We start from the raw sequence: 27,967 nt of genomic DNA, 5'->3' as shown, positions 1-27,967 counted from the left end.
GTAAAAAGATGGGGTGGGGGTGCAAATAGTCCGGGTAGCCATGATTAGCTGTTCAGGAGTCTTATGGCTTGGGGGTAGAAGCTGTCGAGAAGCCTTTTGGACCTAGACTTGGCGGTAGCAGAGAGAACAGTCTATGACTAGGGTGGCTGGAGTCTTTGATAATTTTGAGGGTCTTCCTCTGACACCGCCTGGTATAGAGGTCCTGGATGGCAGGAAGCTTGGCCCCAGTGATGTACTGGGCCGTACGCACTACCCTCTGTAGTGCCTTGCGGTCGGAGGCCGAGCAGTTGCCATACCAGGCATACCTAAAAGTATGGATATCATGCTTGTAAACGAATTATAGTGTTACAAAAACATAATAATAGATTGCTTTTTATAAATAATGTTTTGTTGTTGCATTTAACTGCGGAAATGCTGTTCTGGAGGTAATTTCCTTCTTAGGTGACGTCTGAGGTCAGCATGTGGGAGAAGTCTGAGCTCAGGGATGATAGACGAGTTTCCCTCTATTACCAGTTGGGGGGGCGTTCAAGAGACATGGTAAATACCACCATCCTACTTGGTTATAAACGCACTATTAGGCGCAGTGCGTGCGGGTTGACCGATTCCGCTTTTTCGGTCGGTGAGGAAATATTCGAGTGAAAGGTTAGGCAACGTTATAACTCAAACTCCAGTAACAAAGTCCACAGTTACTTTCCGGACACTGCGACAGATCGACTACTATATCCAATCCTGAGATCCACCGACAAGGCAACTTTCTCCAGCAGTCGTGGGCGACCCTGAACGGAAGCAGGTAAAGTATACAGACATTGCACACTTTTCTACCCAAATGTTCCGTGTTTGTTTAGTCCAAATGTTTATCGAATTTACAAGTTCCGCGTTTAGGAGACGTAGGCCTACACTCATTCAGTCGATTTTGTGGTGGGAAATGTGAACACTGCGTAATTACGCATTTACTAACGGATTTCGATGCAGTGAGGATTCGGATTAGCTAAAAGTAGGACTCGTCCCAATCCGTTATCTGGCTGCTTGGATGAAATGTTTACCAGCACGCATGTAGCCTACGGGCGGGTTCTTCCGCTCCTCGCCTTTTTTGTTGTTGTTGCTGAAGTAGGTATATTCAGCATGTTGACACCTGATAAACATTGAATTAACAACACATATTGATATCAGTTTATCATTAAGCATAACGCCTATCATAGAGTAGCTTGGTCGTCTGCTTCAAACCAATAATTAAACTTCAACCACAGACACCGACTACAGGAATACGAGTTGGTTGTATGTAGGCTACAGTAGGCATACAAACAGATTTGGGACCAGCCTTGGGTTTTGTAATCTTGTCTGAACAAGTGCATATATTGCATTCCATAAAAGCCAATTCATCACGACTAGATTTCATTCTGAACGGCTGCTTTAGTTCATTGCCGGGGTGTCATTTCTCTGCAAGAAGTGGACGCATTCGAGATCAAAGTCGTTACTGCCACCCATATAGCAACCCATAGCAACACTGTTGCAAAGTAGCTGTAATTAAGTTTTCTGAAATCAACAGTGGCAGTGCTTATATGTCTATTTCATTCAATTACCAAATACTTTAATGGAAAACATAGATGGCAGTAGTTCATCAGCTTTACACCGTGAAATATAGCTAGGTAAGGAATGTATTTTTTGTTGTTGTTGCAGAAGTAGGTCTATTCCGCATGTTGACGCCTGAGAAACATTGAATTAACAACACATATTGATATCAGTTTAGCATTAAGCATAACGGCTAGCATAGAATAGCTTGGTCGTCTGCTTCAAACAAGTGCATAAATTTGATCTCGAAACCTGAAGAATAGGCTCAGTATAGCTGGACATAGTTCTTCAGTTTTTTATGCGGCAGTAATCAGCATATTCAGGAGGAAGTAGAATCATTTGAATTACACAACCGGTCAAACGTTTTAGAACATGTAGTATCTGAAGAGTCTAGGATTGTGCTGACGTTTACAAAAGTGTGTTAGAGGAAACGTGGCTCTTTTTGCTGAAACATCTGGAAAGCATTACTAAATTCCTGGAAAAGAGGATATGTAATGGCCAGGGATTGGATGTTAGAATCACGCCATGCTCTGGCCATGTATGATATAAATGCCATGTCTTGAACAGAGAGGGGAGAATAGCAAATTACTGATTGGCTGTGCTGTCTCACAGATATCTGCAGAATCTGTCAAATTCTGATGCTGGAACCTTTGTTATAATAAACCTTTGAAAACAGAGTACAGTGTCGGCGGATCTTCTTATCACTACAGCATTACCAGCAAAAGCTCGGTCTTGTTTACCACATTTAATGGCGACGAGGTAGTTTTATTTTAATTGTATTCTTTTTGGGGCGTGTTACGTCTTTTCTTTGCATTCCATTCCTGGGCTACAAATCGACTACCGCTCAAAGAAGCCGGCAAATATAAGGTGAGTTTAATCCCTTACATTGGGCGCTGGCCGTTTTGTGAGTCCAGAGAGTGTGTGCGTTAGAGATGTACCGTTAAATTACTTGTGCGTGCGTTTTGCTGGTGTTTGCTGTGTGGTAGGAGTTCCGTTCTAAATTTTCTGAATTAGTTTGCGTTGAGAACAACGCAAACAGTGGGGAGTGTCTGTAGGGCACACCGATTTGGACACACATATTTTGCCTTGAATAAAAGTGAAAGGAGTGTCCAATGAAAGGCTTAGAGGATAACGCTTGATATGAGTTAACAGTATACTTTTAGGGCGCCGTTAATTTAAGGAAGCCCTTGTAACACAAGGCGATCAAAGGATGGGCCATAAATCTTGATAGTTATTAGAATTAACTCTCAAGTCTGTTCTGGGAACAGTGAGTTTGTACGACATATATTAAATTGTATGTTACCTCTTGGAATATGGTTGACGGATTGTATGTCCAATGTAACCTCTCATTTAATGTCGGCAACTTAAGGTAGCAGAAATTTAGCAAAATAATTTAAAAGACAAAAGGAACGGCGATAAGCAAGCTTGCTCTGTATTAATGGATCCTGTATGTAACTATGTGTGTGTCTGAGAGGAGGAAAAGCACATTTCTCTGTCAGCGAGTGTGTGTGTGAAACAGAGTGAGTGTGGCTGCGTGCTTGATGACTTCCAGATGTGTGTCGACTAAGGTTTTGAGCAGAGTTTTTAGTCTCTTGTAAATAAATGTGTTAGGTATCTTGGTTTTCAAAAGTTAAGCCCCTAGAGTAAAAAGTTAAAACCCCTACAACACAGTTAAGGTTAAATATCTTATGAGTCTCTGTTTGTGAGAACGTTTGTAATTCTTAAACTATATAAACTATGAGCCCCCTGGAAGGACTATAAGTTTAAAGATCTTATGAGTCTCTATAAAAAGAGAACGTTTACTAACGAATCATGAGCCTACAGGGAGGACTTTTTAAGAGTGTATAGAGATGTTTTGTAATTGATAACAGCATAACTATAAATCTGCAGATAAGTGAAAGATAACAAGCTTGGTAGTGGGTTTGTGTTCTGTGTTCTGTATGTTCTATGTGTTCAGTTTGTGAGCTCTGTTAAAGTCTTAAGTGTTATTGTCTATGGGAGAAGAGAACGGAGCAACTGTCTATAGCTCCTTCCACTCTGAAATCACGTTGGTGACTGAACTGCGCACGCGTAGGATTTGTGAGTTTAGCCACTCCCCTGCACTGAACTGGAGAGAGAACGGGAGAGTCCGTTTTCAGTGCAGACAAAATAGAAAACGGGAGGGGGAATTTTGCACACAAGTGAAATGTTCTCTTGAATTAACTATTGCTTGACTGTAAAACTGTTTGGTTGATAATCGGTTGAGTTGGTGAATGACAGATATATTGACGGATTAATAATAATAATAATAAAATAAATGAATAAAATAAAATGTTATTGAGCTATTTATAATATTCCTGAATTAAGCTGTTTGCTTATTTCTTAGCGTGAATGTGGAAAAAAATATATACACTAAACTCTTCTTTGTGCTTTTGTCTTTATGTCATACGAGAGACGAGAAGGAGGAGACAGAGAGAGAGAGAGAAAGAGGAGGGGCTGACATCAACTGACACCAGTGACGGCAACCCAGTCCAAATCAAGGCCAGTGCTGTTATTATTCACAAATCTACTTTCCCTTACAGGATATAATTGATACATTGTGTTTACATAGAATATTTCATGTTGTGACCATTTCGCAAGAGCTTGGCAACAGACTGATGAATTTATGTAATTGATAATTGCACATTACAGTTTCCGTGAATGACTTGTATTGATTAGAGTTGTCTTGGAAATCCAGCATTAACATTATTCTGTAAAATTAAGGTAATTAGGTGCTTATTAAGCAATTGGGTTGTGAGTTGGTACTGATCTTTTATTTTTAATTGCTCTGGAGTTGACTACTTTCCTTTACCTTTCCTGATCGGATGTGGTAAGACTGCCACCAATCAATAATTTGGTAAAATAAAATTCACAAACAAATTGATATATTGATTGAATTGATGGATTGAATTGGTTGATTTAGTTGGTTGGTTGATTGATTGATTTAGTTAATTGGTTGATTGATGTAGTTAATTAATTAATTGATTGATTGATTTGATTGATTGATTGATTGATTGATTGGATTAATTCATTGATTGATTTGATTTATTGATTGAATTGGTTGATTGATTTTATTTTTTAATTAATTGATTGATTGATTTCATTGGTAATCGATTCATTGATTGATTGATTGGTGATTGATTGATTGATTTGGTTTAATTAGTTGATTGATTGATTTCATTGGTGATCGATTCATTGATTGATTGATTGGTAATTGATTGATTTGGTTTAATTTGTTGATTGATTGATTGATTGGTAATTGATTGATTGATTTGGTTTAATTAGTTGATTGATTGATTTCATTGGTGATCGATTGATTGATTTATTAGTGATTGATTGATTGATTTGATTGATTGGTTGGATTGATTGATTTAGTTAATTGATTGATTGTTTGTTTGATTGAGTTGGGTTGATTATTGATTGATCAGATTAGTTGATTGGTTAAATTTGTTGATTTGGTTTAATTAATTGATTGATTGATTGATTAGATTTTTTGATTGCTTTAATTGGTTAATTGATTGATTGGATTAATTGATTAATTATTTTTTAATAAAAAAAAAAAAAAAAAAAAAAAAGAGAGGGATACAAGAGGGACACACATAACATAGTCATTACAATGGGGAAAAAGGACATCAAAACTACAAAAGCAATTACTCCTCTTCATGTAGTACAGAATAGTAATCCTCTAGTTAATGGTATAGCAAAATTATCTGAAAAATGGAATAAACGTTGGCCTGACATTGAACAACCATGGCCATTGGAAGGCACTCTTAACCCAGACGTCATCAAGATAACGCAAGTGCTTGTATCCACGTATAAGGCAGAACAAAAGAAGGGGAAGAAGGGAAAACTTCGCAAAGAAAAAAGACAAAAAGAGCTGGGTGTTCTTAAGCTGTTTGAAAATGAAGGACAAAAACTGATAAAAGATACAAAAGACAAGAGAGACAGAGGTACAGAGAAAATGGCAAAAGAGGTGAAGGTGACAGAAAAACTAGTGGCAGAAGTCAATACACCTTTCTCATATATGGATTCAGCAAAAACACCCCCACCTTATGAGAAAGAAGCCAAGTTTAAGGACGTTTATCCTCAGCTTCCAGTGATCATTCAGGAAGGTGATTATTGCATCAGAGATGAGGATGAACGAATAATAGAGAGAGGACAAGCAGAAACGACCATAAAGATGAATCCAAACTCCAAAGGCAGGAAGACAACGAGATGTCTGGAGACTAAGGGTAGAGTGAGATCAAGGAGGATGGAACTTGATGATGATGATGATGATCAGAGTGATTCAGAAGAGATCATGGGTGGATATGACCCTGTCATCAGACAGAGGTTGGCCAGAGCGGAAAGAAGGGGTGATGGAAGTTGGAAGAAGAAGAATACAAGTGATTCGAGTGCTGGTGAAAATGAAGATGGAGACAGCGATGAAGATTTGGAGACTAAAGGTGCTTCATATTCAAGAGGATTTTATCCTCCAATGACTAACACAGAAGAAATAGAAAGAGATATAGACCGATGCGTATCATTCCTGCATAAGGCCAATAATTTAGAAGAAGTAAAAGAACTGGAAGAACGACTCGAGAAGCTGAAGATGAAGGAAAGGAAGCTGCTGAGAAAAGAATCCCAAAAATCTGAGAAGAGATATACATTGAGGCCAAGGAAAGATGGCACTAGTAAGAAAATTATGCCGGTGATCATTCGAGGACAAAACCTAGAATATAAGCCTTTGCAGAATACCGATATGTCAGATATACTTGAGAAGCTGCCTACTCTTCAAGATGGAGCATATCCTTGGATTTCAAAGTTGGAAGAAATTACGGTGGGAACACAGTCTGCCATAGGAGACATCAAGAGACTTTTGGCTAATCTCCTTGGGATTCCAGGTATGGAAGACATTTTTCAGAGAGCTGGACTTCATAGATATGTGGGGACTGCTGTGAATGATCCTGAATTGTTGGCTGCAAGCAGGAATCGGCTGTGGAGAGCACTGAAGGATACGTTTCCAACAAATGTGCATCCTGACAACATTCTGATTGACCCACTAGGACAACAAGAAAATCCAAGAGCCTACGTGTCAAGAGTTCATCAAGTGTGGAGAAATATTACCGGAAATGATCCAGATGTGAGTCAAATTGAGCAGTCAATCTTGAGAGCTAAACTACAGATGGGACTGCCCTTACCGGTAAGGAGCAAACTGGCAGAAGTGGTTGGACTTGGGAGCATGACAAAAGGTGTCTATACAGATCATATAGCCCATCAAGTGGATCTGTACCGGAAAAAAGAACACAACCAGAAAGAACAGGACCAAGAAACTCTCCGAAAACTCAATCAAATACAACTGGTTGAGAAGAAGAAGGAGAAGAGAAGCTTTGGTTATGCAGAATCAGTGTGAACCGAATCAACAATCACTGCTACAGTTTCAACTGAACAAGGTCAAATGCAACTGTACCAGCCACAACTAGTGGTACAAGTTGTTTCATATCCATAGATAGTTTCTGGAAAGAAATAATTTCAGAGGAAGATACAGGAGCAAGTGAAGATCATCTGGAGGACAGGTGAACCCTTTAGAGGAAAGGAGCAAGAATTCTAGAGGTGCCCAGAAGATCCGAAAGGAGGAGTTTCAGCTGATAGCACCGATTAGAGAAGAAGAGAAAAAGATCCAACAATTGAAGTGAAAGTAAACAATGGACTATGGGAAGTAATGATGGATAGCAGAAAGGCTTTTATCTGTGTTCAGCCTGAAGAGGTTACACATCTCACTATGTCAAATCAACTAATTATGAGAAGGATTTGGAGGAGTGAAAATCAGCGATTTCTGAAAATGATGATTTTGGCTCAAGGACAAGGAGAGTCATAAGCTGTACGGAAGATAAATGAATGTGTTTGAAGTGTGAAGATGGATTGAGAATCTATGGAAGAAGAGATGTTGAAAAAAGTTCAAGAATGTTTGTGATATCAAAGTAGGACTGATATTGAACTCAATTGAGGTGAAAGTTGAACTTCGAACAGGAGCCAGACATCATTGGAAGAATAAGTATCCATTGAAAGATGAAGCAATCCAAGGAATTGAACCATAAATTGAAGGACTTTCGAAAGCAAGTGTTTTGAAGACAATGAAAGAGAAAAATCGTTAGAGTAGCAATCAATTATTGTTTTGGAGAAACCATGATGATTTAGGAAGCTATGGGTTAGCTAATGTTGTAAAAGGGGAGATTAGGATAAAGATCACAAAGGAGTAGAGTTTTTGGGAACCATATTTTCTTGAATAGATTGACTATGTCATAGGTAGGTGCATAATCTGTCTGAAAAATAATGTGTGACTGTTATTCTTGGTTACATTCATATACCAAGTGGTGCATAAGATGTTCAACTAAGCTAAAAGATGCTCAGTCGGTTGCAAAGTTATTGTGTAAAGAAGTCATCAGCAGGTGGGAATTTCCCGATTTAATATACTCAAAAGAAAATGGGAAAGAGTTTTGTGAATAAATCAGTGAAATGGTTTTTGAAAAATTAGAGAAAGAAAAAATTGGAAAAAGTCAGACTAAAATGTTATGAAAACTAGGGTTGAAATAACTCTAGGAAATTTGGAATATCTGATTGTGGGATGATTATATTATTGTGATGAATCAAAGGAGGGAAATGGAATGTCATTCATTTTATATCTAATTTTATATATCAATTTTAGTTGACATTGATGTTTTAATTTGCATGTGTTGTTTTGCAAAAGATACTGTTTGGTATTTTCTTTTCTTCCAGAAGCATATGGGGGAATAAGTAGAGGGACTCAAATACTCAAACATGGACAATATGAATGGACTGGAGGAAGTGGAACAAGGAAGGAGTGGAAATGTTCCGATTCCATCATCAACGTCGCATTGAAAGACGACACTGTGGAGGAGATGAAGTGTAGTGGACTACATTCCAGTGTTATATTCTTACTACATTCCAGTGTTATATTCTTTCTGTATTAATTTCTGAACAATTATGTTTTCTGTGTTGGGTACATGTGGGGACCTCAGATGTTTTTGTTTATTTCGTTGAAGTTTAGGGATATGGGGTCTAGGCAAGGACAGAGAGAATCCACAGGAGGGTCCGATGGGTCGACCAGCCTGAATGTGGACATTTTGATTGTATTTTGTTTGCTGGGGTTTTCATATGTATTCAATTGCATCATAGCTTAAAATGTATTCATGAAGATGTGTGAATTGATCTGGAGTACTTAGGTGGTCGCCTAGGGCAGAGGGGCCGTGAGAGAATTTTCCTGTCTTGACTGACTGATGGATATTTGGAATGAAAGCTGCCAGACAGGTTTTTCGCTCTTACACTCCATGACAATTTATTTACACTCCATGACAATTCATTTACACTCCATGACAATTTATTTACACTCCATAATAATGTATTTACACTACATACAAAAATGTGTCTATATAAACACGTGTTTAATCTCCATAAATTTTGGTTTATTGTTAAAGTTACTCAAGAGCAAGAATTGTTATTTGTCATAATCCTATTCTTTTTGTTTTCGAGACTTAATTAGTCTCGAAGGGGGGAAATATGTAGTATCTGAAGAGTCTAGGATTGTGCTGACGTTTACAAAAGTGTGTTAGAGGAAACGTGGCTCTTTTTGCTGAAACATCTGGAAAGCATTACTAAATTCCTGGAAAAGAGGATATGTAATGGCCAGGGATTGGATGTTAGAATCACGCCATGCTCTGGCCATGTATGATATAAATGCCATGTCTTGAACAGAGAGGGGAGAATAGCAAATTACTGATTGGCTGTGCTGTCTCACAGATATCTGCAGAATCTGTCAAATTCTGATGCTGGAACCTTTGTTATAATAAACCTTTGAAAACAGAGTACAGTGTCGGCGGATCTTCTTATCACTACAGCATTACCAGCAAAAGCTCGGTCTTGTTTACCACAAACACCTACCCATTCAAGGGTCTTTCTTTTTATTTACTATTTTCTACATTGTAGAATATTAGTGAAGACATCAAAACTATGAAATAACACATATGGAATCATGTAGTAACCAAAAAAGTGTTAAACAAATCAAAATATATTTTATATTTGAGATTCTTCAAATAGCCACCCTTTGCCTTGATGACAGCTTTGCACACTCTTGGCATTCTCTCAACCAGCTTCACCTGGAATGCTTTTCCAACAGTCTTGAAGGAGTTCCCACATATGCTGAGCACTTGTTGGCTGCTTTTCCTTCACTCTGCGGTCCGACTCATCCCAAACCATCTCAATTTGGTTGAGGTCGGGGGATTGTGGAGGCTAAGTCATCTGATGCAGCACTCCATCACTCTCCTTCTTGGTAAAATAGCCCTTACACAGCCTGGAGGTGTGTTGGGTCATTGTCCTGTTGAAAAACAAAGGATAGTCCCACTAAGCACAAACCAGATGGGATGGCGTATCGCTGCAGAATGCTGTGGTAGCCATGCTGGTTAAGTGTGCCTTGAATTCTAAATAAATCACAGACAGTGTCACCAGCAAAGCACCCCCATGCCATAACACCTCCTCCTTCATGCTTTACGGTGGGAAATACACATGCAGAGATCATCCGTTCACCCACACTGCGTCTCACAAAGACATGGTGGTTGGAACCAAAAATCTCAAATTTGGACTTCAGACCAAAGGACACATTTCCACCGGTCTAATGTCCATTGCTCGTGTTTCTTGGCCCAAGCAAGTCTCTTCTTGTTATTGGTGTCCTTTAGTAGTGTTTTTTTTTGCAGCAATTCGACCATGAAGTCCTGATTCACACAGTCTCCTCTGAACAGTTGATGTTGAGATGTGTCTGTTACTTGAACTCTGTGAAGCATTTATTTGGGCTGCAATTTCTGAGGCTGGTAACACTAATGAACTTATCCTCTGCAGCAGAGGTAACTCTGTGTCTTCCATTCCTGTGGCTGTCCTCATGAGAGGCAGTTTCATCATAGCGCTTGATGGTTTTTGTGACTGCACTTTTTCCGTATTGACTGACCTTCATGTCTTAAAGTAATGATGGACTGTCATTTCTCTTTGCTTATTTGAGCTGTTCTTGCCATAAAATGGACTTGGTCTTTTACCAAATAAGGCTATCTTCTGTATACCCCCACTACCTTGTCACAACACAACTGATTGGCTCAAACGCATTAAGAAGAAAAGAAACGTATTACAAATTGATCAGACCGGAAGGCACTTCTGTTAATTGAAATGCATTCCAGGTGACTACCTCATGAAGCTGGTTGAGAGAATGCCAAGAGTGTGCAAAGCTGTCATCAAAGCAAAGGGTGGCTATTTGAAGAATCTCAAATATAAAATGAAGAAAAACCCTTGAATGAGTAGGTGTTCTAAAACGTTTGACCGGTATTGTACAAGAAGAAGACTTTATTGTCCATTATCTTGCAGTAGAGAATGAAAATGTATTTTTGCTCCGAACCCAAAGTAGCTTAATCTGTTTTTATGTCATATCAATAGTTTTCATGACCTGCCCTGAGTAAACATTGGTAAACAATAGTTTTCATGACCTGCCCTGAGTAAACATTGGTAAACAATAGTTTTCATGACCTGCCCTGAGTAAACATTGGTAAACAATCGTTTTCATGACCTGCCCTGAGTAGACATTGGTAAACAATAGTTTTCATGAGCTGTTCTGAGTAAACATTGGTAAACAATCGTTTTCATGACCTTCCCTGAGAAACATTGGTACAAAGTCATTTTCATGACCTGCCCTGTGTAAACATAGATGTGATAGGATGTATTAGGATATGCACAAAGGAATGCAAATATTTACACTGTGATTTCCACCCAAGACACACAACACATGTTCTATATCTCTCTCTCTCTCTCATACACTCAGACCCCTGTCTCCTCCTCCTCCTCTTCCATCCAGCCAGTCTCTACAGATCTACTGCTTTAGACCAGAGGAGCAGAGCACCATGGTTGTGTCCAAGGCCTGGATGTTACGACAGCACTTCCAGGGTTTCCCCAAGGCTAGTGACTTCCATCTGAGGGAGGAGACGCTGCCGCAGCCCAGGAATGGACAGGTGAGGATAGGATAGGATAGTCTTTGAAGGGCAATTCCACTACTTTTCAATCTTATTTTTACTATCTGCAGCACAATACCAGTGTCTACATATTTGGAAACAGTGCATTTCTATGTTTTGTAGAAAACATATATAACATTACAAAGTTCTACCCGATGACATCATCAAAAAAACAAACAGTGGTTTTCCAACACTGAGATTCGCGGTGAAGTGGAGAGCAAGAAAACACCTTACCTCTGGGAAACTCTTTGCAGGTTTTGAAAATCACAGTTTTTTAAACTTTTAATCCTACCCTGTGATGTCACAGAGAATATTTGTTTAGGGCCTTCTTATGTTTTTAAGCACAGATCATAGACACACACTGTTTTCATATATGTAGACACTGGGTTGATGCTGGAGATATTGAATATGAAGTTGAAAAGTGGCGTAATTACTCTTTAATGTCCCAGAGGGGAAAAATAGTCTTGGACACATAGCCCTACCGGAAATTTCACACAGAATTAACACATCCCTTTTGCAATTCCAACATGTTCCATGGCATGTGAAATGACTTGATAACCTGTGCTTAATACATTTGTACTAGAAACTGGTTATCTGGGCCGAAACAGGGAGGGACTAATCTGAATTTGTCCAATATAAACGACGTGTTTTCTTTGCAAAACGGTAATCACTAATGAATACACCCTTGAACAATTATTCATTTTTGTCAAAAAATATTTTCAGTTGCAAAACGTTTCGCTACGTTGTGCATTAATGAATACACCCATGTTTAGGTGCTGTTGGAGGCTGTGTTCCTTAGTGTGGACCCCTACATGAGACCCTACAGCCAGACGAAGATGAAGGAGGGAGACGTGATGATTGGGTCACAAGTTGCCAAGTAAGGAAACATTATTGGGGAGGGAGGCAGGCATGTGGACGCAAACACACTATAGACTTACTGACACTCATGTTGACACACTATAGACTTACTGACACTCATGTTGACACACTATAGACTTACTGACACTCATGTTGACACACTATAGACTTACTGACACTCATGTTGACACACTATAGACTTACTGACACTCATGTTGACACACTATAGACTCACTGACACTCATGTTGACACACTATAGACTTACTGACACTCATGTTGACACACTATAGACTTACTGACACTCATGTTGACACACTAGACTTACTGACACTCATGTTGACACACTATAGACTTACTGACACTCATGTTGACACACTAGACTTACTGACACTCATGTTGACACACTATAGACTTACTGACACTCATGTTGACACACTAGACTTACTGACACTCATGTTGACACACTATAGACTCACTGACACTCATGTTGACACACTAGACTTACTGACACTCATGTTGACACACTATAGACTTACTGACACTCATGTTGACACACTAGACTTACTGACACTCACGTTGACACACTATAGACTTACTGACACTCATGTTGACACACTAGACTTACTGACACTCATGTTGACACACTATAGACTCACTGACACTCATGTTGACACACTATAGACTTACTGACACTCATGTTGACACACTATAGACTCACTGACACTCATGTTGACACACTAGACTTACTGACACTCATGTTGACACACTATAGACTTACTGACACTCATGTTGACACACTAGACTTACTGACACTCATGTTGACACACTATAGACTTACTGACACTCATGTTGACACACTAGACTTACTGACACTCATGTTGACACACTATAGACTTACTGACACTCATGTTGACACACTAGACTTACTGACACTCATGTTGACACACTATAGACTTACTGACACTCATGTTGACACACTAGACTTACTGACACTCATGTTGACACACTATAGACTTACTGATACTCATGTTGACACACTAGACTTACTGACACTCATGTTGACACACTATAGACTTACTGACACTCATGTTGACACACTAGACTTACTGACACTCATGTTGACACACTATAGACTTACTGACACTCATGTTGACACACTAGACTTACTGACACTCATGTTGACACACTATAGACTTACTGACACTCATGTTGACACACTAGACTTACTGACACTCATGTTGACACACTATAGACTTACTGACACTCATGTTGACACACTAGACTTACTGACACTCATGTTGACACACTAGACTTACTGACACTCATGTTGACACACTATAGACTTACTGACACTCATGTTGACACACTAGACTTACTGACACTCATGTTGACACACTATAGACTTACTGACACTCATGTTGACACACTATAGACTTACTGACACTCATGTTGACACACTAGACTTACTGACACTCATGTTGACACACTATAGACTTACTGACATTCATGTTGACACACTAGACTTACTGACACTCATGTTGACACACTATAGACTCACTGACACTCATGTTGACACACTATAGACTTACTGACACTCATGTTGACACACTAGACTTACTGACACTCATGTTGACACACTATAGACTTACTGACACTCATGTTGACACACTATAGACTCACTGACACTCATGTTGACACACTATAGACTTACTGACACTCATGTTGACACACTATAGACTCACTGACACTCATGTTGACTCACTATAGACTCACTGACACTCATGTTGACACACTATAGACTTACTGACACTCATGTTGACTCACTATAGACTCACTGACACTCATGTTGACACACTATAGACTTACTGACACTCATGTTGACACACTATAGACTTACTGACACTGATGTTGACACACTATAGACTTACTGACACTCATGTTGACACACTTTAGACTCACTGACACTCATGTTGACACACTATAGACTCACTGACACTCATGTTGACGCACTATAGACTTACTGACACTCATGTTGACACACTATATACTTACTGACACTCATGTTGACACACTATAGACTTACTGACACTCATGTTGACACACTATATACTTACTGACACTCATGTTGACACACTTTAGACTCACTGACACTCATGTTGACACACTATAGACTCACTGACACTCATGTTGACGCACTATAGACTTACTGACACTCATGTTGACACACTATATACTTACTGACACTCATGTTGACACACTATATACTTACTGACACTCATGTTGACACACTATAGACTCACTGACACTCATGTTGACACACTATAGACTTACTGACACTCATGTTGACACACTATAGACTCACTGACACTCATGTTGACACACTATAGACTCACTGACACTCATGTTGACACACTATATACTTACTGACACTCATGTTGACACACTATAGACTTACTGACACTCATGTTGACACAATATATACTTACTGACACTCATGTTGACACACTATAGACTTACTGACACTCATGTTGACACACTATAGACTCACTGACACTCATGTTGACACACTATAGCCTCACTGACACTCATGTTGACACACTATAGACTCACTGACACTCATGTTTGACACACTATAGACTTACTGACACTCATGTTGACACACTATAGACTTACTGACACTCATGTTGACACACTATAGACTCACTGACACTCATGTTGACACACTATAGACTTACTGACACTCATGTTGACACACTATAGACTCACTGACACTCATGTTGACACACTATAGACTCACTGACACTCATGTTGACACACTATAGACTCACTGACACTCATGTTGACACACTATAGACTTACTGACACTCATGTTGACACACTATATACTCACTGACACTCATGTTGACACACTATAGACTTACTGACACTCATGTTGACACACTTTAGACTCACTGACACTCATGTTGACACACTATAGACTCACTGACACTCATGTTGACACACTATAGACTTACTGACACTCATGTTGACACACTATAGACTCACTGACACTCATGTTGACACACTATAGACTCACTGACACTCATGTTGACACACTATAGACTCACTGACACTCATGTTGACACACTATAGACTTACTGACACTCATGTTGACACACTATATACTTACTGACACTCATGTTGACACACTATATACTTACTGACACTCATGTTGACACACTATAGACTTACTGACACTCATGTTGACACACTATAGACTTACTGACACTCATGTTGACACACTATAGACTTACTGACACTCATGTTGACACACTATAGACTTACTGACACTCATGTTGACACACTATAGACTCACTGACACTCATGTTGACACACTATAGACTTACTGTCACTCATATTGACACACTATAGACTCGCTGACACTCATGTTGACACACTATAGACTTACTGACACTCATGTTGACACACTATAGACTTACTGACACTCATGTTGACACACTATAGACTTACTGACACTCATGTTGACAAACTATATACTTACTGACACTCATGTTGACACACTAGACTTACTGACACTCATGTTGACACACTATAGACTTACTGACACTCATGTTGACACACTAGACATACTGACACTCATGTTGACACACTATAGACTCACTGACACTCATGTTGACACACTATAGACTTACTGACACTCATGTTGACACACTATAGACTCACTGACACTCATGTTGACACACTAGACTTACTGACACTCATGTTGACACACTATAGACTTACTGACACTCATGTTGACACACTAGACTTACTGACACTCATGTTGACACACTATAGACTTACTGACACTCATGTTGACACACTAGACTTACTGACACTCATGTTGACACACTATAGACTTACTGACACTCATGTTGACACACTAGACTTACTGACACTCATGTTGACACACTATAGACTTACTGACACTCATGTTGACACACTAGACTTACTGACACTCATGTTGACACACTATAGACTTACTGACACTCATGTTGACACACTAGACTTACTGACACTCATGTTGACACACTATAGACTTACTGACACTCATGTTGACACACTAGACTTACTGACACTCATGTTGACACACTATAGACTTACTGACACTCATGTTGACACACTAGACTTACTGACACTCATGTTGACACACTATAGACTTACTGACACTCATGTTGACACACTAGACTTACTGACACTCATGTTGACACACTATAGACTTACTGACACTCATGTTGACACACTAGACTTACTGACACTCATGTTGACACACTAGACTTACTGACACTCATGTTGACACACTATAGACTTACTGACACTCATGTTGACACACTAGACTTACTGACACTCATGTTGACACACTATAGACTTACTGACACTCATGTTGACACACTATAGACTTACTGACACTCATGTTGACACACTAGACTTACTGACACTCATGTTGACACACTATAGACTTACTGACATTCATGTTGACACACTAGACTTACTGACACTCATGTTGACACACTATAGACTCACTGACACTCATGTTGACACACTATAGACTTACTGACACTCATGTTGACACACTAGACTTACTGACACTCATGTTGACACACTATAGACTTACTGACACTCATGTTGACACACTATAGACTCACTGACACTCATGTTGACACACTATAGACTTACTGACACTCATGTTGACACACTATAGACTCACTGACACTCATGTTGACTCACTATAGACTCACTGACACTCATGTTGACACACTATAGACTTACTGACACTCATGTTGACTCACTATAGACTCACTGACACTCATGTTGACACACTATAGACTTACTGACACTCATGTTGACACACTATAGACTTACTGACACTGATGTTGACACACTATAGACTTACTGACACTCATGTTGACACACTTTAGACTCACTGACACTCATGTTGACACACTATAGACTCACTGACACTCATGTTGACGCACTATAGACTTACTGACACTCATGTTGACACACTATATACTTACTGACACTCATGTTGACACACTATAGACTTACTGACACTCATGTTGACACACTATATACTTACTGACACTCATGTTGACACACTTTAGACTCACTGACACTCATGTTGACACACTATAGACTCACTGACACTCATGTTGACGCACTATAGACTTACTGACACTCATGTTGACACACTATATACTTACTGACACTCATGTTGACACACTATATACTTACTGACACTCATGTTGACACACTATAGACTCACTGACACTCATGTTGACACACTATAGACTTACTGACACTCATGTTGACACACTATAGACTCACTGACACTCATGTTGACACACTATAGACTCACTGACACTCATGTTGACACACTATATACTTACTGACACTCATGTTGACACACTATAGACTTACTGACACTCATGTTGACACAATATATACTTACTGACACTCATGTTGACACACTATAGACTTACTGACACTCATGTTGACACACTATAGACTCACTGACACTCATGTTGACACACTATAGCCTCACTGACACTCATGTTGACACACTATAGACTCACTGACACTCATGTTTGACACACTAAAGACTTACTGACACTCATGTTGACACACTATAGACTTACTGACACTCATGTTGACACACTATAGACTCACTGACACTCATGTTGACACACTATAGACTTACTGACACTCATGTTGACACACTATAGACTCACTGACACTCATGTTGACACACTATAGACTCACTGACACTCATGTTGACACACTATAGACTCACTGACACTCATGTTGACACACTATAGACTTACTGACACTCATGTTGACACACTATATACTCACTGACACTCATGTTGACACACTATAGACTTACTGACACTCATGTTGACACACTTTAGACTCACTGACACTCATGTTGACACACTATAGACTCACTGACACTCATGTTGACACACTATAGACTTACTGACACTCATGTTGACACACTATAGACTCACTGACACTCATGTTGACACACTATAGACTCACTGACACTCATGTTGACACACTATAGACTCACTGACACTCATGTTGACACACTATAGACTTACTGACACTCATGTTGACACACTATAGACTTACTGACACTGATGTTGACACACTATATACTTACTGACACTCATGTTGACACACTATAGACTTACTGACACTCATGTTGACACACTATAGACTTACTGACACTCATGTTGACACACTATAGACTTACTGACACTCATGTTGACACACTATAGACTTACTGACACTCATGTTGACACACTATAGACTCACTGACACTCATGTTGACACACTATAGACTTACTGTCACTCATATTGACACACTATAGACTCGCTGACACTCATGTTGTGTCACGAAGTACAAAGCCAGAACCCAGAAGCAGACCAGGACAAGGTAAGTTGAAACGAAGGTGAATGTTTATTTACAAAGTCAAGAGTGATGCTGAATAATCCAGGGAACAGAGCGGGCGGCGTTGATTAGTTGTTGGGGGTGCAGTGGTTGATCCAATCATGGCTCGGCAGCCGCCGACCACCAGGCAGAGGTTGGATGAAGGTTCCGGACGAGTGACTGCAGATGGAACAAAACGGAGGTAAGTAAACAACAAACCAACAAAGTGCAAAACAACAAAACTAACGCTAGAAGCTCTAAGACTGATACTCTGGTAAACCTACTGTTCATGGCTAACGATCCGGCAGGGAATGGATGTTAGGCCAGAGCCTAAGAAGGGTGATGATCAGGACCAGGTGTGCAGATTGCTGATGGGATGCAGGTGCGGAAATCAAGAGAGCTCCCCGGAGCGTTCCAGAACCCTCGGGAAACTGGAGATCACGAGCAGAAAAACTAGTCCACAGACAGGACCCGACTCAGACTGCCGGGATCGTTACAGTACCCCCCCTCCGACGAACGCCACCGGGCGGACTCCCCGGAGCGCCAGGATGGAGGCGGTAGAAGTCACGGATGAGGTCAGCATCTAGGATCTGTCGCCGCGGAATCCAACTCCTCTCTTCAGGACCATACCCCTCCCAGTCCACGAGATACTGGAAACCCCGGCCCCGCCGTCTGGAATCCATGATGCGTCGCACCGTGTAGGCAGGACCACCTCCGATCATCCGAGGAGGAGGAGGAGGAGGCGGAGGAGGCAACAGAGGACTGAGGAAAACAGGCTTGAGGCAGGAGACATGAAAGGTGGGATGGACTCTGAGCGTCCTCGGTAGTTTGAGTCGAACTGCCACTGGATTGATCACCTTCTCCACCACAAACGGACCAATGAACTTCGGTAACAACTTCCTAGACTCAGTCCGTAACGGAAGATCCCGTGTGGCCAACCAGACCCTATCTCCGATGGTATAGGTGGGAGCGGGGATCCGCGACGATTCGCCTGGAGCTGATACCGGTCCGAAACTCTAAGGAGTGCCTTTCTGGTCCGATGCCAGGTCCGGTGGCAACGACGAATATGGGCCTGAACAGAGGGCACTGAGAGCTCCTTCTCCTGAGAAGGGAACAAGGGAGGTTGGTAGCCATACAGGCACTGGAAGGGAGACATCCCAGTGGCAGATGTAGGGAGAGTATTGTGGGCATACTCAACCCAAGGCAACTGAGAGACCCAGGAGGTGGGGTTGGAAGAGACCAGGCAGCGTAGCGTGGATTCCATCTTCTGGTTGGCTCTCTCCGCCTGACCATTGGATTGGGGGTGAAAACCAGATGTGAGACTGACTGTAGCTCCAATGGCCAAACAGAAGGACTTCCAGACAGCAGAGGTAAACTGAGGGCCACGGTCGGAAACGATATCACTGGGCAAACCGTGGACCCTGAAAACCTCCCTAACCAGGATCTCGGACGTCTCCGAGGCAGAGGGAAGCTTGGCAATTGGCACAAAGTGGGCGAACTTGCTGAATCTGTCCACGATAGTCAGAACGACCGTGTTCCCCTCAGAAGCGGGCAACCCAGTGACAAAGTCCAGGGCCAGATGCGACCATGGTCGCCGGGGAATAGGAAGGGGGTGAAGTAGTCCAGAGCTGGGCCGATTGGTACTCTTATTCTGCGCACACACTGGACAGGCAGCAACATAACCCCGAGTATCCTCGGCCATGGCAGGCCACCAAAAACGTCTGCGAAGAAACGCCATCGTCCGAGCCACGCCAGGGTGACAAGCCATCTTGCTGGCGTGGGACCATTTGAGGACCGCAGGACGAACCGACTCAGGCACAAACAACCGACCGGGTGGACCGTTACCGGGACCGGGCTGCGTCCGAAGGGCCGCCATCACCTCCTCCTCAATCTTCCACCTAACAGCTCCCACGACGCAGTTCCGGGGGAGAATTGTCTCGGTCTTGGACCCACTCTCCTCCGTCTTGGAGAACATCCGAGACAAGGCGTCCGCCTTGCCGTTCTTAGATCCAGGTCGGAACGTCAGGGAAAAATTGAATCGTCCGAAAAACAACGACCACCTGGCCTGACGGGAGTTGAGACGTCTAGCCGATTGCACGTAAGCAAGATTCTTGTGGTCAGTCCAGACAATAAACGGTTGCTCCGCCCCCTCCAACCAGTGGCGCCACTCCTCCAAGGCAAGTTTCACCGCGAGAAGCTCCCGGTTACCCACATCGTAATTCCTCTCCGCAGGCGAAAGGCGACGAGAGTAGTAGGCGCAGGGATGGAGTTTACTGTCCGTGGAGCATCGCTGCGACAGGATGGCGCCAACTCCCACATCAGACGCGTCCACTTCAACGACGAACTGACGGGCCGTGTCCGGTTGAGAGAGAATCGGTGCGTTGGTGAATCGCCTCTTCAAATCCAGAAACGCTCGATCCGCCTCCGGATTCCACTTGAAGCTCCTGATACTGGAAGTCAAGGCAGTTAACGGAGCGGCCACACGGCTGTAATCCCGGATGAATCTGCGGTAGAAATTCGCAAACCCCAAAAATCTCTGGAGCTGCAATCTCGTACCGGGCTGGGCCCATTCCAGAACCGCTCTAACCTTCTCCTGGTCCATCCTAATCTCTCCCCTGGAGATGATGTACCCGAGAAAGGATGTCGTGTGGGCGTGAAACTCGCACTTCTCGGCCTTCACGAACAGGCGATTCTCCAACAATCGCTGCAGAACCTGCCGGACATGCTGGACGTGGTCGGAAGGTTCCTTCGAGAAGATCAGAATGTCATCCAGGTAAACAAACACAAAGAGACCGATCATATCTCTCAGGACGTCGTTCACCATACTCTGGAATACCGCTGGAGCATTGGTCAGTCCAAACGGCATCACCTGATACTCGAAGTGACCCATCGGTGTATTGAAACCCGTCAACCACTCGTCTCCCTCTCTGATCCGGACCATGTGATACGCATTGCGTAGGTCTAGCTTGGTGAACACCGTAGCACCCTGTAAGGAGTCGAAGGCAGAACTCATCAAGGGCAGGGGATACTTGTTCTTGACCGTGATGTCATTCAACCCCCGATAATCAATACACGGTCGAAGAGAGCCATCCTTCTTACCCACAAAGAAGAATCCTGCCCCCAGGGGTGATGACGAGGACGAACGAGACCAGCAGCTAGGGACTCCTTGATGTAGGTCTCCAAAGCCTCACGTTCAGGGCGGGAGATACTGTATAACCTTCCCTTGGGGTAGACAGCTCCAGGGAACAGGTTGATGGCACAATCATATGGTCGGTGGGGAGGGAGTGACAGAGCCTTCTGCTTACTGAACACTTCCCCCAAATCGTGATATGTCTCGGGAACCAGGGACAAATCTGGGGGTTTAGCCTCAATCACCTGACTGGGAACCGAATGGGGACAGGCAGTCTTGAGACAGTTAGCATGACAATCAAGGCTCCAACTCGTTACCTTGCCCGTCACCCAATCGAACGTGGGATTGTGTTCCTTCAGCCAGGGGTATCCAAGGACCAGAGGAACATGGGAAGACGGCAGAATGAAGAATGAAATCATCTCCGAATGATTCCCCGACAACAGCATCTTAACCGGTTCAGTCCTCATCGTGATACGTGCCAGACTACTGCCGTTCAGAGTGGTCGCTTCAATGGCTTCCGGCAATTGCTCCTTGGAAAGCCCCAGCTGTTCCACCAACTCGGCATCAAGAAAGCTTCCATCGGCACCTGAATCGATAAAAGCGTTAATCGCTAAGCTCTGATTCCTGTTCACAAGGGTAGCCGGGAAACGGGGTCTGACAGAGGTATTGAGAGGTCGAAACTGGCTCGCTAAAAGTCCTCCCAACTTTAGCGAGCCGCGCAGTTTGACGACCGCCGGGAACAGGTGGCGAGGTAATGTCCCGAACCACCACAGTAGAGGCAACAGTTAGTCCTACGTCTGAGTTGGCGTTCCTCCTTGGTTAACCCGTGCCGCCCTACTTGCATTGGTTCAGAATCGGGAGACAGGACCTCTCCACTAATCCTGTGTGGTGGACGATGATCGACGTATTCTGGTCCAATCCCCGACCCGACTGGAACCTGAGAAGCTGATCGATTGGACGGACCCCATTGCTTCTCCCTCCTTCGCTCTCGGACTCGATTATCCACCCGAATAGACAAGGCTACCAAGCTGTCCAGGTCACTAGGCTCCGGATAGGAGATCAACTCATCCTTGAGCTGCTCCGACAGACCCTGGTAAAAGGCCGCTTGCAGAGACTCCTCATTCCACCCACTCTCCACAGCCAACGTCTTGAACTCGATCACGAAGTCGGCCACGCTGCGAGTTCCTTGGCGAAGCGAAAACAGGCGCCTAGCTGCGTCCCTCCCTCGGACGGAATGGTCGAAGAGCTTCCTCATCTCGGCCGTGAACCCCTGGTATGAAGCCATGCAGGGGTCTTGTCGTTCCCAAACGGCTGAAGCCCACTCCAGCGCTCGACCACGCAGCAACTCAATCACAAAGGCTATCCTAGCCTTGTCTGTGGCATAAGAGTAGGGCTGTAGATCGAACACTAACCCACACTGCATAAGGAAAGAACGGCATCTTCCCAGCTCCCCCTCATATTTATCCGGCGTCGGAACCTTGGGCTCACGGAAGGACACAGCTCCAGACGCGGCAGGCGAGATGGGTGAAACCGGTAGTGGATCCTCCACCGGAAACTTGCGCTGGTTCTGGACCTCCGTCAGACCGGTAGAAAGGTTCCGAACTGCCAACGCGATCTCCTGTAGCTCCGTGCTATGATGGCCCAACATCTTCTCCTGATGGGTAATAGCATGGCGAACAGAGTCCAGGTCCGCTGGGTTCATTACTGGCCGGATCGTTCTGTCACGAGTTACAAAGCCAGAACCCAGAAGCAGACCAGGACAAGGTAAGTTGAAACGAAGGTGAATGTTTATTTACAAAGTCAAGAGTGATGCTGAATAATCCAGGGAACAGAGCGGGCGGCGTTGATTAGTTGTTGGGGGTGCAGTGGTTGATCCAATCATGGCTCGGCAGCCGCCGACCACCAGGCAGAGGTTGGATGAAGGTTCCGGACGAGTGACTGCAGATGGAACAAAACGGAGGTAAGTAAACAACAAACCAACAAAGTGCAAAACAACAAAACTAACGCTAGAAGCTCTAAGACTGATACTCTGGTAAACCTACTGTTCATGGCTAACGATCCGGCAGGGAATGGATGTTAGGCCAGAGCCTAAGAAGGGTGATGATCAGGACCAGGTGTGCAGATTGCTGATGGGATGCAGGTGCGGAAATCAAGAGAGCTCCCCGGAGCGTTCCAGAACCCTCGGGAAACTGGAGATCACGAGCAGAAAAACTAGTCCACAGACAGGACCCGACTCAGACTGCCGGGATCGTTACATGTTGACACACTATAGACTTACTGACACTCATGTTGACACACTATAGACTTACTGACACTCATGTTGACACACTATAGACTTACTGACACTCATGTTGACAAACTATATACTTACTGACACATGCTTTCACACACTCACCTCTTGCTCTCTGTCTCTCTCTCTCCACCTCTCTCTCTCTATCCCTCCCTCACTCCCTTCCTCCCTCCAGGGTGATCCAGAGCTGTAACCCCAGCTTCCCGGTGGGCTGCCATGTGGTCAGTGATTGTGGATGGAGGAGTCACTGGGTGTGTGATGGGGCAGAGCTGACCCCTGTGCTGCCCGACTGGCCCCAGGATATCCCCCTCTCCCTGGCCCTGGGGGCCATCGGCATGCCTGGGTAGGATGGAACTCTCTCTCTCTCTCTCTCTCTCTCTCTCTCTCTCTCTCTCTCTCTCTCTCTCTCTCTCTCTCTCTCTCTCTCTGTCTCTGTCTCTGTCTCTGTCTCTGTCTCTCTCTCTCTCTCTCTCTGTGTGTGTGTGGTTGAGAGGTGTGAGAGATATAGTGGTGATGAGGGTGAAGAAGATGTGGTGATGATGATGATATCTCTCTACAGTCTGACAGCTCTGTATGGACTAGTGGAGGTTTGATGATGATGATATCTCTCTATAGTCTGACAGCTCTGTATGGACTAGAGGAGGTGTGATGATATCTCTCTACAGTCTGACAGCTCTGTATGGACTAGTGGAGGTGTGGTGATGATATCTCTCTATAGTCTGACATCTCTGTATGGACTAGAGGAGGTGTGATGATATCTCTCTATAGTCTGACAGCTCTGTATGGACTAGAGGAGGTGTGATGATATCTCTCTATAGTCTGACAGCTCTGTATGGACTAGAGGAGGTGTGATGATATCTCTCTACAGTCTGACAGCTCTGTATGGACTAGAGGAGGTGTGATGATGATATCTCTCTACAGTCTGACAGCTCTGTATGGACTAGAGGAGGTGTGGTGATATCTCTCTACAGTCTGACAGCTCTGTATGGACTAGTGGAGGTGTGGTGATGATATCTCTCTATAGTCTGACAGCTCTGTATGGACTAGAGGAGGTGTGATGATATCTCTCTACAGTCTGACAGCTCTGTATGGACTAGAGGAGGTGTGATGATATCTCTCTACAGTCTGACAGCTCTGTATGGACTAGAGGAGGTGTGTGAGATAAAGGAGGGGGAGACTCTTCTGGTGAACGCTGCAGCAGGGGCCGTGGGCTCAGTGGTGGGACAGATCGCCAAGATCAAGGTACAACATTCCCCCAACGTTCCCACAGCGTTCCCACAACGTCTCCACAGTGTTAGTTACTTCCAAGTTGTGTTCTATATTCCATGTGCCTCTGTGAGTTATCAGTGACTTTCATAATGTATAGTGAGTCAGTGTGTGTGTGTGTGTGTGTGTGTGTGTGTGTCCTCAGGGCTGTACAGTGGTGGGCTGTGCGGGGACAGATACCAAGCTGTCCTATCTAAAGGAGCTGGGTTTTGACCAGGTCTTCAACTACAAGACTGTCACCTCTCTGGAGAACTCACTCAGGGAGGCCGCGCCACACGGATACGACTGCTACTTTGAGAACGTGAGGCCGCTGCACCACTCACACACACAGACGCACTCTTTGTCTGTGTGTGTGTGTCTGTGTGTGCACATGCGTGTGTGTGCGTGTGTGTATCGAAGTCCAATCTCTTTCTCTCTCTCTCTCTGTCCAGGTTGGTGGGAAGTTCTCCAGTGTAGTGATGCCTCAGATGAGAGAGTATGGCAGAATAGCTGTGTGTGGAAGCATCTCAGTGTACAACGACACCACACCACAGACAGGTATACTGTCCACACCACAGACAGGTATACTGTCCACACCACAGACAGGTATACTGTCCACACCACAGACAGGTATACTGTCCACACCACAGACAGGTATACTGTCCACACCACAGACAGGTATACTGTCCACACCACAGACAGGTACACTGCTCCATACAGTACAACGACACCACACCACAGACAGGTATACTGACAACACCACAGACAGGTATACTGTCCACACCACAGACAGGTATACTGTCCACACCACAGACAGGTATACTGACAACACCACAGACAGGTATACTGTCTACACCACAGACAGGTATACTGTCCACACCACAGACAGGTATACTGTCCACACCACAGACAGGTATACTGTCCACACCACAGACAGGTATACTGTCCACACCACATACAGGTATACTGTCCACACCACAGACAGGTATACTGTCCACACCACAGACAGGTATACTGTCCACACCACAGACAGGTATACTGTCCACACCACAGACAGGTATACTGTCCACACCACAGACAGGTATACAGACACACCACAGACAGGTATACTGTCCACACCACAGACAGGTATACTGTCCACACCACAGACAGGTATTTGTTTATTAGCCAGGGCCCTATGTCCACTCCCATATGATCTTACTATATCTGCATCTGTGTAACTGGATCCGTATATCTGTATATGTTAATATATAGGCTACTGTATGTGTTTCTATTTCAGGGCCGTATGTCCACTCCCATATGATCTTCAAGCAGCTGAGGATGGAGGGCTTCCTGTGTGGTCGCTGGAAACACAAACACCAGCAGTCACTGAGGAGGCTGATGGCCTGGATGACTGAGGTACAGGGAGAGGGTTCTACTAGCGGGGTTCTACTACTATTGTTCTATTACCAGTGTTCTATTACCAGTGTTCTATTACCAGTGTTCTATTACCAGAGTTCTATTACCAGTGTTCTATTACCAGTGTTCTATTACCAGTGTTCTATTACCAGTATTCTATTACCAGTATTCTATTACCAGTGTTCTATTACCAGTGTTCTATTACCATTGTTCTATTACCAGTGTTCTATTACCAGTGTTCTATTACCAGTGTTCTATTACTAGTGTTCTATTACCAGTGTTCTATTACCAGTGTTCTATTACTAGTGTTCTATTACCAGTATTCTATTACCAGTGTTCTATTACCAGTGTTCTATTACCAGTGTTCTATTACCAGTGTTATATTACCAGTGTTCTATTACCAGTGTTATATTACCAGTGTTCTATTACCAGTGTTCTATTACCAGTGTTCTATTACCAGTGTTATGGACGTTCAGGATACAATAGAAACCCATCCAGTAAAGATTCCTTCTGAAGGTAGTTTTGTTGAGTCATGTGAATCCATGAAAACAGTTGCCAAACACTGTGTAAGCCTGATGATGATGATGAGGAAGAATATGACAGTGATGACGGCGGTGATGATGATGATGACGAGGATGATGATGGTGATGACAGTAATGATGACGCTGATGACGAGGAGGAGAATAAAATGTTTGTGTTGATCCTTCAGGGCAAGCTGCGATGCAATGAACACATCACCAGTGGTTTCAACAACATGCCTGCTGCCTTCATGGGCATGCTACAGGGAGACAACATCGGCAAGGCTGTGGTCAAGGTGTGATGATGTCACAATCACATCAACATTACACTCCTCCAGAACATCTGGCTAAAGCATTCCAGAACACTGAACTTCATACACACTCCAGGTTCTAGATCCGGGAATCTGTTTGTACTCAACATTCCA

At 43.2% G+C, this 27,967-nt stretch overlaps 1 protein-coding gene across 2 annotated transcripts; it reads left to right on the top strand.

The window, feature by feature from the left end:
* Nucleotides 1-562: 562 nt before the first annotated feature.
* LOC121562816 (prostaglandin reductase 1-like) lies at nt 563-27,967 on the top strand. 2 transcript variants are annotated; one of them, XM_041874980.2, is made up of 9 exons: nt 563-790; nt 11,441-11,627; nt 12,401-12,504; nt 24,557-24,724; nt 25,506-25,623; nt 25,793-25,948; nt 26,079-26,184; nt 26,906-27,024; nt 27,734-27,967. In XM_041874980.2, the coding sequence occupies exons 2-9, from the start codon at nt 11,520-11,522 to the stop codon at nt 27,842-27,844; spliced, it is 990 nt and encodes a 329-aa protein (XP_041730914.1). In that variant the 5' UTR covers nt 563-790; nt 11,441-11,519; the 3' UTR covers nt 27,845-27,967. The 2 variants fall into 2 exon arrangements, with proteins under 2 accessions (XP_041730914.1, XP_041730915.1); XM_041874981.2 differs by having other exon boundaries at nt 582-790; nt 11,474-11,627.

This window comes from Coregonus clupeaformis, chromosome 18 (genome assembly GCF_020615455.1).
Source record: "Coregonus clupeaformis isolate EN_2021a chromosome 18, ASM2061545v1, whole genome shotgun sequence".
Taxonomy (NCBI): domain Eukaryota; kingdom Metazoa; phylum Chordata; class Actinopteri; order Salmoniformes; family Salmonidae; genus Coregonus; species Coregonus clupeaformis.
The sequence above is the reverse complement of the archived record's forward strand: the minus strand, read 5'-3'. Positions and strand labels throughout refer to the sequence as shown.

Bases quoted from the DNA above. Each gene is read 5' to 3' on its own strand.
- LOC121562816 (XM_041874980.2), top strand. From the start codon at position 11,520: ATGGTTGTGTCCAAGGCCTGGATGTTACGACAGCACTTCCAGGGTTTC. The intron at 12,505-24,556 runs GTAAGGAAACAT...TCCTCCCTCCAG, and splicing joins ATTGGGTCACAAGTTGCCAA to GGTGATCCAGAGCTGTAACC. The intron at 25,624-25,792 runs GTACAACATTCC...GTGTGTCCTCAG, and splicing joins GACAGATCGCCAAGATCAAG to GGCTGTACAGTGGTGGGCTG.